The 12,163-nt window shown below is 38.8% G+C and overlaps 1 protein-coding gene across 1 annotated transcript; it reads right to left on the bottom strand.

The window, feature by feature from the left end:
• Positions 1–5,450: 5,450 nt before the first annotated feature.
• On the bottom strand, positions 5,451–11,155 carry LOC131311758 (vesicle-associated protein 4-2). Its single transcript, XM_058339328.1, has 7 exons — positions 10,645–11,155; positions 7,350–7,420; positions 7,103–7,184; positions 6,810–6,928; positions 6,209–6,286; positions 5,993–6,112; positions 5,451–5,869 (listed from the first exon to the last, which is right to left on the bottom strand). The coding sequence occupies exons 1-7, from the start codon at positions 10,904–10,906 to the stop codon at positions 5,810–5,812; spliced, it is 792 nt and encodes a 263-aa protein (XP_058195311.1). The 5' UTR covers positions 10,907–11,155; the 3' UTR covers positions 5,451–5,809.
• Between the last annotated feature and the right edge of the window lie 1,008 nt (positions 11,156–12,163).

Genomic DNA, 12,163 nt, shown 5'->3' with positions numbered 1-12,163 from the left:
TCAACGATGATTTTGTCGATTGATCTGTGAGAGTTTTGTCTCCCGATTTTGCAAGAATAGTTAAGTTTAGTCTTTTGATGAATATTTCGTCTACAGATCGTGTTCTTTTCAGACAATGCTGCTTCCTAACAATATCCGTGCTAATAGTGCTCTAACCCTACATGATCTCTTTGGCAGGATAACTCATGATGGTTTGTCAGATCTATAACTTTGGGAGTTCATTAATGCGTTCATACTTGGTTGGAATTCATCTGATCATCTCGGTAATTGTTGTCTTTTGTCTTCAGCTAATATTTTATCTCTTTTCAAATTGCTAATTCTAGAGATGAATTTTTGACAAAATCTACATCAGGCGTGATGCTTGGGTTGTGGCGAAAGACACCAATTACCCAGCGCATGTGAAGAACAGAATCGCAAACCAACAAAACCGAGCCGTACAAAAACTAACCAAACAGAACGGTTTTCCTAAAAATTAATCGGTGTCGGTTCTTGAAAACTAAAAAAAATGATTATGTCGGTTCGGTTCGAAAAGTAGCCAAAAACCGACCAATTTCATCCTGAGAAAATAGTGTAACTTTAGAAATCAAAGATCTTAGTCATTTATGGACAGATAATAGGGAAGACCCATGTGATTAACCCTTGGCATTTTGAGCATCTATACCTAAATCATGTGGGGGTTTTTTTTTTGACAAAACAGATGCTCAAATCATGTGGCATTTTTTTTTTTTTTGGTCAAATCATGTGGGTTTGTTCTGCTTAATTAGGACAGCGTTTAGGCACACTCGGAATGCGAACTGATAGCTCTTTATCACATTGCATATGGCATAACTCAAGGGCTTCTATTTCTCCTCCCAAAAAATGTATTCAAGGGCTTCTATTCAGCCTGGGGGTCTCACAAAACTGTTGTTGGGTATATCAACCAAATAAAAGGTCCTGGTGGGTCAGGGATTTAATGAGAAAAGGAACATGGGACCATGGCTATATATCAATATACCAATGAGATGAATCAAGGTCCTCTCATGTGATGGTTTCTCGTGTGATTCCTCATGTGACGCAAAACGAGACTCATCAAGGTCCTAATTCATGATCTGAACCATCCATTAAGTAGGTCTTTAGATTAGTAAAAACTTAGTTGAATGATTTTTTGTCACAAGTGAAATACACGGTCAGACTCTGACCATCTATTTCACTTGTGACAAAGATGATTCATCCAACTGGGTACTGATGTCTAATGCAATTGATTTTTGCATTGACGTTTACCACATCGAGACTTACGAAATATAAACTTTTCGGATTGTTAATTAGACCCGTGATCGGTTCCATCTTGCGTCACATGAGGGACCATTGTCTTTGTCTTCAAAATTTGTAAGCACTGGGGTCTTGGATCAGGGGCAATGGCTCTAATTGATAAAACTCAGAAGTAATAATGCAGTTGTATTTTTGGAGGTTGTTACAGAGATGTTGTAGCAAAACGCTTGAGGATTGAATTACTAACTAAAGGAGAAGTAGAGTTTTTTTTTCTCTTCTCTTTTCCTTTCTTCCCAGTTCCCACAAGTTAAATGCCTTCACCTGTTCGCTTCATCTTAAATTCAGATGTAGACCTCTAGGCCCAACGGTTAAATTTGATCACATGCGAGGTTCATCTTCGAATTTCCTTTTCGTTTTGTTTTGTTTTGTTTTCTGCGTTAGTCCTTATGAGCGAACATAATTTGACGGTTGAGGCGTTTCCTTATGAGATATGATGTTTTAAATCTGAGTTGTAGTAGTTAAACCATACTTATCCCGTCAATTCACAATAGAGAGAATGGAGAGAGAGAGAGAGAGAGAGAGAGAGAGAGAGTATTTCTTTGATCGGCAAAAGAAAATATACTGAATATAAGAGTCTTGTACATGGAAAGATGCAAAGATTGGGTTCGTGAGTGATCAACACCAAGAAACAATGCCAAACAAACCCAAACAGACAGTAAAAGCCAAAAAAAACAAGGCCATGAACGAGGAAAGAAATCCAAAATGCATAAATACGAAACATCCCAACTGTATCTCAACAGGTTGTGGCATGCATAATTTGGAATGGAAGCAAACTTGGGTAGCAGAGATTGAAACCAAAGAAGAGTAGCAACACCAGCAAACTATGCCGACACGAACACATTCAAAGGCAGCAACTCCAAGGGGTTGGCCAAGTGGGCATGAGAAAGTAAATAAGTGTTTGTCCTCTGTGTGAGATCACATGTTCAAATCCCATAAAAGCCAAACACCCCAAACCTTGGGGCCACTAAAGGGTTTGTCCGGTCGTTAACTTCAAGGCTCCCGAAATTACTCAAGTGTGCGCAAACTTGCCCAAACTTCTGGTTATCAAACAAATATATATATTCTAAAGCAGCAGCCAAAATTGACACCAAAGAGTCCAAAGCCATTAGGGACAGGCTCAACAGTAGGAGCAGGAAATCAAAAAATGCATCATATACCAATTCTGAACCGTTCACCAACTTCATATGCAGCAAATAGCAGCATCGTGAGACCAAAAAAACCAGCAGCAGGGGAACCTCTTTATGATTTGCCAATTTGTGATCATGAGCAGCAGCATAAACATAGGACCTCAACATTGGAAAACAAGCAGCAGCAGTAGGGAAAACAACCAACAGCAGCAGCATCAAACAAACAGGAGCAGGGGCAGTACACACTTTATGAAGCACCGACACTCCTAGAGGCCGGCGTGATCCTATGTCAACACGCGGGGGACACGGCAAAATACGTATGGACACACCACGTGGCATGTCTAATAAATTTAATCAACTTTTTTCGGAGGACATGCCGGGGACACGTATGGAGACATGGCAGGGGTTAAATATGCAAATATTGTTTTATTTGTTGGGGGTAAATTTGTATTACTTCAAATATTTTAGGTTAAAAGTGTAATATGACATATATATGATAGAGTACTTGTTTACATATATTGAAGCTTCATGCTTATACATCTGCTGTAAGATAAATATTATTTATTTATTTATTTTTGCCGTGTCCCCTACCGGATTAGTGTCTCCATTTTCAAGAAATCATGTGTCTCGTGTCAATATCCATGTCCGTATTTGTTCAATGCTACATAGAGTACACACCAACACTAGAAAGCACACAAGACACATACCCAAACAGCTTTGTGGTAAACACAGACACCAGAAACCCACTCACCGGCAGAACTCACAACCCAAACACCTATGCAGAACACACTAACACTAGAAATCACCTCACCAATATAATTTTGTAACACACACATATTCACATAATTACCACTTTGGCGTGAATTTTTGCGCCTGTGAGCTCAACTGTTACCACTTTGGCTTGAGTTTTGCTTTTGTGAGCTGAACTGTTACCATAGAAGAAAGTATCAAGAGAGAATGTGTTTCAATAGGTTTAGCTCAAAGGACTGGGATACTGACGTATCATTACTGTTCTTTTGAGTCTCTTCGTAAGTATTGCAATTTTCTCTCCCTTCCATTACACAAAGAAAAGGGGGTACATACTAAATAAGAGCCAAGTGGTTTGGTAATGTTGGTAATACATGATCGGTCCTACCCATCCCCCAAACTGATACCTTCCATAACCAGAAATAAACGACCGTGAACCAGTCCAAGTTTTCACCTTGAATTGGTCAGAGCCAAAAAATCTTATAGAAGGAAATTAAGGGGATCAAAAGATCCAAGGACGACTCAACTTGTGTCGCCCTTACATGTTTAGGATCCAAATAGCACTTGTTCTTGCCGATTGGTCCATGTAGAGTGCCATGATTGCCATCCTGCCATTTAAAATGGTATTTAGATATGATCACTATAGCGTGATTAACATATTAATAGGGCTAACTTGAAATTCAATATTGCAGAATCGCATGTCTCATTAGCAATTGCACCTCAACAGTTGTACTTACTAAGATTTTGATTACAATAAGAATGTATGAGTACTTGGGTGTGTGTATTGGAGTGCAAAAACACACATTTTGAATGAAGGATCTGTTGAAAATACTGTGACAGAACAAGACACACTACCGAGGATGGATCGGCCATGGGCCAAGGTGGTTTTGTTGCTTGTCTTGGCCATGTTTCTGTACTTTCTTCTTCTTACTCACAAAAATGGTATCACTTTCTCTGCCAGCCTTAGAAGCAACCTTGTGGAAAACGAAAGGAGATGAAAATCTTTCAAGCTAATAAAAAAGAAAATTGGAAAAGAAATATTGAACTACAAAGCAAACTTAGTGCCATTCAAGCATCATAGTTGGAAGTAGAGCTTGTTCGAGTAGCAATAAAAGTGAAGGTAGGTAGAATTACATGTTAAGATGGATGGGATCCTGCAAAACTTAAGAGAAAAAGAACAAGACCTTTAAGATATTAGCTATGGAATTCCAAATCAAGCTCTCATTGTTAAGGAAAACACGAAATTTAGATGAGTTGCATGCAAGAATTCTAATTTTTTTCTCACGTTCGCCTAAGATCCTCAAGAGTAATATTTTGGCATCCTATACTCGGGCAGGGCTAGTATATGGCAAGTGGGGTTACTTGACCTCACTGAGTTCAAAAGTGCCCCAAGAGTTGGTAAAATTTTCTGGGTTGTTTTGTAAATTTGCCCCACAAGTGTGCTCTTGCCCCAAAGATCCCTGAAATTTAAAACCCTTTGCCCCCTTTGATTCTCACCGAAATGCGAATAATATATCCTATAGATATTTGACCCCACTGCATGTAGATGCTGGCTCCGCCCCTGCCTATATGCTTATCAGTTGGTTTGGTTTTAGTCAGGAATTGTCCCTCCTCCCAGAGCACAACCAAAAATCCTACGCGATCACACACATACGTTGTCGTCATGTTTGTGGAACTGGTCTGTGCTGCCATCCTGATCCAAAGCAACTCTGTTTAGCGTTCTTGATTCCATAAGATATGGAAGGAACCCTTCCCCTGAATTTTCCTATTGAAAAAACAAATTGGAGAATAAAAATATACTATTACGTACCCAGTTTGTTTTCAAGTGGAATTATGAGGGAATAATCAGTGTTTTTCCTATTGAAATCATTTTGCTCTTGGACTCAGAGATGGGGGGAAAGTATCATATGGAAATGCTAGAAGTATAAACAAGAATTACTTATCATTTTGGCCTAGCTTATAGCCTTATACGTTGGTATGTTCTTTTTCATTTATCAGGCAAACAAAGCTGTTTGATACCACTTCGTTTTTTCGGCTTCATGTTTTCTGTTTTCGTCTGCCTAGTAACATAGAAGAAAAGCTGATTCGCATACTGTTTCCAAAACAACTGTTCTTGAAGAGAGGCTTCGAAGCAAATAACCTTTTAATCAAGTTTTCACTTGTCGGAGACTGTTTTCCGAACAAATGAAGAGTTAGGGTTTCCTAATTTCGTGGTCTTTTGGTTCTAAAGAGCAAACACAGATGGAAACTATATAAGTACTGAAAAAACATCCACAACAGAGCAACAGTAGTGATTCCCCAAAAATCGACCAAACAAGAGTTTCCTATACACAGGGCTGCAGGGCATCATTTTTCCCTTAAGTGCCTTGTATGCCATAGAGAGGCAAAATCATTTACAGATCGGTGCCATCAAGCCAGGAATGTAGGTACCTTTTACAAGCTCAAACTCGTGTCTTTTACGAAAACAAGCATCTCTTGCGCAAACATTTGTCTCGATCAAACTCTTTAAACAGAAAGATTCTTCAAACTAAACCGAAAGATGAAGGGTAGAAATCAATTCTTCCATTGACAATAGACTAAAAACTTCACTCCCAGAGAATGCAGGGAAGCAGCACAGGATTCTTTATTTAAACAGAGTCTAGCCCTTCGACCTGCTGCCGTGCAAGGTATCTTTCTCTTCTTTCTTTCTGAGAGACGAGAAAAACAGAAAACAAAAACAAAACGAACAAAAATGGGGAGATGAGGATTCTCTTGAAGTGAAAATGAAAATATTGGAAGGCACAAATTCTAACTTTACGAAGGTAGCTCACCCATTCATCGATGACAAGCCCTTCACCAATAATCTTTGGACCTGTGTCCTCCGGAGGTTTCTTGCGAGCCTCAAGCGCAGCCTCAGCCTCAGCCAACTGGCGCTTTAGTTTTTCCAGAGCCTTGAAAGAATAGGAGGCACAATCTCATGAAATTTGCTTTCGCTAACTAAACATTGATCATCTCACCAACACATGTCTAACTCTATATGCACTTACAGGGGTGGGACGTTCCACATCAAGAAAAACAACCCTTAGTATCTGCTCTAACACCGATTGATCCTTCTGCTCATCAAACTGCAACAAAGAAAACAACAATAAAGACGCATCTTTGAGGAAAGTTCTTTTCCCTTGCCACCAATTTTTTCCTTTTTGGGGCCAGGGGGGGGGGGGGGGGGGGGGGGGGGTGGGGTGGGGTGGAAAGCAAATTAAAGAAAAAGGAAACAAATAATGAAATGGAAGGAGCTAAGGAACTCAGTATGGTTCCAACAAAATCAGTTGAGCATTTGAACAGTAATGGACTTGTTACAAAAGTACATTGGTTTCTACAGATAAAAGAAAGCCAGTAGCTGCTAAAATGAGGAAAATCCCAAAGTGAAACAGTTATAAAGAAAACAACGATTTGGTAGTCGCTGCAAATTGAGTATTGACCAAAGACTTAAGGAAATGCACCCCAGTCAAATAGATCACTAAGATTTAGAAAATTCAAGTTCAATATTTGCATGGAAAAGGTTACAGCATCTAAATATGGATATCCCATAATATGAAAAATCTCAATATAACAACAGAAACAGCAGTAAGAAAGATGGGTGAGACGCACAAGTTCCGGCGCATAGTCCATTGCTCCCTTGACCTTAAGGCTCATAATCTTAAACTTCACTTTAGTTTTCGGATCCAAAGGTTTTTCACCGTTCTCCGGAGGCTCCACAAACTTGAATACTAGAAGATGCATACAAAACCAAACAGAGAAAATAGTGAAAATCAAGTAAAAGAGGACAACGACAAATACGTTCATATGTCTTAGCGTATGCAAGTTTACATAAAATACAACCATCAAAATGCATCTTTTCACCAGAACATAAACCATGGACAGAATTATATACAAGTTATTACCAGTTGCAATGAGACTCTCGCCAGGAGTAAGAATAGCCCCAGGAGGGCGCATGAAACAGCTTTTAGGTGCAGTTGTTTGAAACTAAAGCAACAGAAAGAAATAACAGTCAGATAGCAAGAAAACAACAATTACAGTACAATATGATGTCAGATAGAGACTTTGAAGCAATCTTAAGGAGAACCCATATTCAACTCATCCATGATTCATGGTTTGAAGATCACATATAATGATAGTTCATGGCCATACCTTGAAAGCAACATGAGACTTGCTGGTATTTTTTATCCTGATGGCACTCTGCACTTGCTTGCCAGGTTCATCTTGATAAAGAAAGAAATATAATTTCAAAAACTGTTTGAAACAATTAATAAATCCAGCAGAAATACTATCGATATATTCATAGAAGTTCCAACATATGGGGGGGAAGAGAAAACTATCCCCAGTTTAGTCCCCGTTAATGGGGTCTGGTACAAGACTGAGTACAGACGTAGCATTGGCATTATATGCACTAAGCGGCTGCCCTAATATTCGAACTCATAACTTCTACGTGTTTTATATACTTTCAACAAGCAAACCAGTAGTTCCCAATAGATCAACATTCCCGCAAGAAAAAACGGATGATTGTTGCTATACTTCTACATCGTTCTGTATACACACACTATGAGAGATATAGAGAGAGAGAAGAGAAACAAGCAACAATCATGACGGGAAATAAAGAAACATCACACTATGGATAAATCACCTCTTGGGAAAACAGATAAACTTAAGATATTCTATTATAAAGGACATAATATAAACTTAAGATATTCTATTATAAATCACCTCTTGGGATATCACCAAGCAGCTGCATACAGAAAGAGTTCAGGAAATCGTGTGAAAGCTAGCACACTGACTACTCCCCCAATAGACTACCCTTATTCCCTCCTTTAACATCTGCTGCTAATTAAGACATAATAGTGTGAAGTCCAAAGAGACCAGAGATCCAGACTATAACAGGTCATGTTGGATGAATCAAAGACCTATCCCCCAACTCTACAGTACAAAGTAGAAACGGTTACACTGCCATGATTTTGTATAAAGCACATGGGATAGCAAAATAAACAACCAAACACAAATCAACAGCGTCGATCGAAGTTCTCTGAGGATACAAAGATAAACTCTCGCCATAATAGTACAACACCCATCCAAGACAGAGTCCTTCCGCACTATCAGATCCATGGACCAGCATCCTCATACACCAATCTAGTACACTTGCAGCTGTATATGCTTCTCTGCAACTATTGCTCTGCTTGTTCACCCATGAATCACAGTACTTAACTAATACTTACCATTCCACTTGCCATCACATACCCATTGATGAACGGTCTATTTTTGCTCATCGATAAACCAGATTTCTCATGGATCCTTTTATCACAAAACCCAATCATTCTCGATCATCCAAATCCATATCAAATCTAGCCAATCCAGAAACGCAACCAGAATCTAACATTTCTGAATTCGCCGGTGAAACTAAACGTTGTGGATCTACCGGTGAATCTACAGAAAACTTTTGGAATTCCAAATTAGTTCAAGTTCTGCTTGCCAGCTGCCAGCTGGGAATTAACACCTTAGAATTGGAGGCTAAGTTAAATTTATGAACAATGGACTCCAATCCAAATTTTGAGTCGTGGGTTCAATGGAGCCAAACAACGTAAATGAACAGGGTAAGCCATTCAAGTGGTTCCCTTGGCCATCAATTCTCCAAGCACTCCATATATTTCAACCCACTATTATTATCTTAAAACCTGTAGACCAACTTAATCCGTAATCATAAACAAAATACACCACAAACACCTCGTCGACTCGTCCACACAAGGGAGCCTTTTCTTAAACATTTGATGCAGTCCACAAAGGGAGCAAGAAAGCACAAAATTAAGGAAGCATTCGCATATGGAAATTGCTTAGTTTCAAGCCAACTCATACATGATCAATAGGGGTCACCCATGGGTCAAGTTATATATTTGGTATTTCAGTATGTCATATTTGGGTATAGATTGATTTTGGAATCAAAAGTTTAGTAGTTTCCTTATCCAAATTAGGAAACAATAGAGTTGAATATTATGAGAAATTTCAAGGCTTTTGAAGCCTCTTTACGGATTGTGTGAAGAAACCAAATCCTAGGTGTGATGCCTAAGGCTTCTAAGAGTGAATCCTAGACCTATCTTCTTCCATTTTTCTCTTTTATTCTTGTTTTTCGTTTATTATCACTTTGTTACTGTTGGCGAATTACTATTGACAGCCCAAAACGACATAAAATTGTCCTTGGACGTTGCATAATCATGGACCCAAAACCCTGACTCTTCGCTACCCCGTTAAAACCCTAAAATCCCTCACTCGTCCTACATGAACATCGGCAAAGCAAAAACACCAAGTAACCAAGCCTAGACCCGATAACAATCTTAACGCAAACAAAATTTCCCTACACTATCCCCCAAATGTGCTCGCTCTAGTTACCAGACTAATTAACAATCCTTACACTTCCTTGAGGCATGATCATATCCACATTTGCAATCAAATTACCAAACCCCTTAGTTCCAAAAAAATCATTACACAAGAGTAAGTACCTTGAAGCTTAATGTAGCAGGAAAATTATCAAAAGTCAAAACCCATGTTTAACTTTCACACCAGAGTTAGTTTTCCCTGCACTTTTTGTGTGAAAAAGAAAGGCAAGCTCTCCAGCTTTAGAGGATTGTATGAGAAAGTTGGTTTTCTATCCCTTTTTAGAACATTCTTGCTCAGTGAACGCCAAAAAAAGTATTTTTTTTTCTCTCTTTCTTGCACTTTCTACCATTATCTCACTAGTCAAACGGACCCTTAGCTTTCTTACAAAATTCTTGTTTTCCAAATTAACACATACCACAAAATGCGTCTCACTTTGTTTTAACTAATTAGCTTCAATCCAACTTTCCTCCGTTTATTTTCCACCCATAGTTCTAGACAACCAACCTGACCTCCATAAATTCCAAACCTAATTTGCCCTAACCACCAATCAATTCACCCAAAACAACCATAACATTCAGGGGCAGCTCCAGAATTTTAGTGACAGAAACGTGAAGAAAATCTTTGTAGACAAAGTTCTATGTGAAACAAACGTACATATTTTCGTTCAAAACTAATTGGGCTTAATTTATTTTGTTCCGTTGGAGCTATGTTATCTAATTATTCACAAATTTAATCTATGTACGTGATTCTTTCACTTTGGCTATGTACGTGAATAATTCAGTGCCGACAATGTGTCAGAGAAATTAAATTATATGTAATAAAAATTAAATTCTACGCCAAAATATAAAATTTTGGGGCATTTTTTGAGTCGATGAGTTCGATTGAACCCCTCAATCCATAGTGGAACCGCCCCGGGCATAAATTAACTCCACCGAACAAAACAAATAACAAGCCAACCAGATCGCAAAAAAACAACCACAGAGAAAGGGGGGGTGGGGGGGGGAACTCAAAATAATTTTCGAAAGTAAAGCGCGATAGAGATTGAGGGTTTTTTAAAGCATACAGGGGAAGTAAAGCTTCTTCGACGGATCGAGGCGGAGACGGCGTCGGGTCGGGAGAATAGATCTCGCGACGGAAGAGACCGAGCTCGAAGAGGCATTATTACTGTTAGCGTAGCTGCGAGGATTCGATCCGTCGAACAGCGAATTACTCGTAGCGTTGCCAGACGACGACGACGACGTCGTCGTCGACGGATTCCTGAAAGGGAGCTTGAACAGGCCGAGGATTTTCCCGTCCGACGTCGCTCTCTGGTCGGCGATAGCCATATCCGTAGGGTCTCAGAGCATCAATGCGTCGTCGTTTGACTTTCTCGGCGCAGGGACAGTGTTCTCGGGTCGTTTTCCACGCGGTTTTTGGAACGTGGTTTCAGTGTGCACTGAAGAAAGTCGTCGTCGTCGTCGTCGTCTTGAGGTACTGGCAACGGACACTTTTTAGAGAGAGAGAGGGAGGACGGATGCGGAGAGGAGGATTAAGGCCAATTTGATTGGAGGGGTTGAGGTCCGCACGCTTGGCTATTTGTACTCGAGTGGAGTGGGGAGCACATGTATCTAAGGGCGTGTTTGTTTCGTAATAAATGAAATCTTCTTGCCGTATGAACTGGTCCGTTTTTCAGAAGTATCATCGGTCATCAAAAGTGCTACACACACAACGATTGTGTAAAACACAACACACAATCAATCTCTAGCCATCCATTATTGTAATAAATGGTCAGGATTCGCTCAAACTCTTCCCCATAAAAATTAATCTTTTCCTTTGAAGAATTTTTATAAAACCTAGACCGTCCAAATACATCTGGACGGTCAAAATTACATACACAATCAACACAACGGTTGTGCAAGTAGCATTTTTGTTGGACAAAGCACCTCTCTATTTCTATTCAAGTTCTCAATCAATTTACGCACGCCTCGACTAATTTTGAGATTTAATATATTTGTTCATTATGAGCGTCCAATTAGGCTCCGTTCCAGAACACCTTTTTAAAAAATAAGTACTTATTTTATATTTTTAAACTCAAAAATAATGTAATAAAAAAAAATTTAATTTTTTTTGCACCGTATAAAAGATCTCGATAAGATCTATCAAACAAGATCCATATTGCTAGAAAAATTAATTGTATAAACACATTTATTTTTGAGCTTGAAATTATCTTCTTAAAAAATAAGTACTTACTTTCAATTCCGGAACGGAGCCTTAATGTCTGCGGCAATGCAGCATACAAACTGATCGCATAAGAAAATATTCGAAACTTTTTTCTTTTCTTGTAATGTGTTTGGATGAGTTTTTGAAAAAAAAATTTGAGGTTATAAGTTGAGAGAGAAATAAGAGTAATGATTAAAAATATGGGTAATGAGTGGAGAGAAATGAGAATAATGATTAGAGACAGGGATAATGAGTGAAAAGTAATGATTGAAAATAGAAATAATGAGTATTTTTTTAGTTGAAATTTTTTTTTCAAAATCAAAAACGAACAAGGCATAATGATTTGCAGAATGAAAAAACTTAAAAATCTTATAAAGTTTGAA

Source organism: Rhododendron vialii, chromosome 2a (assembly GCF_030253575.1).
Source record: "Rhododendron vialii isolate Sample 1 chromosome 2a, ASM3025357v1".
In the NCBI taxonomy this organism is placed as follows: Eukaryota; Viridiplantae; Streptophyta; class Magnoliopsida; order Ericales; family Ericaceae; genus Rhododendron; species Rhododendron vialii.
Note: the sequence above shows the minus strand (reverse complement) of the source record. Positions and strands in the feature narration are given on the sequence as shown.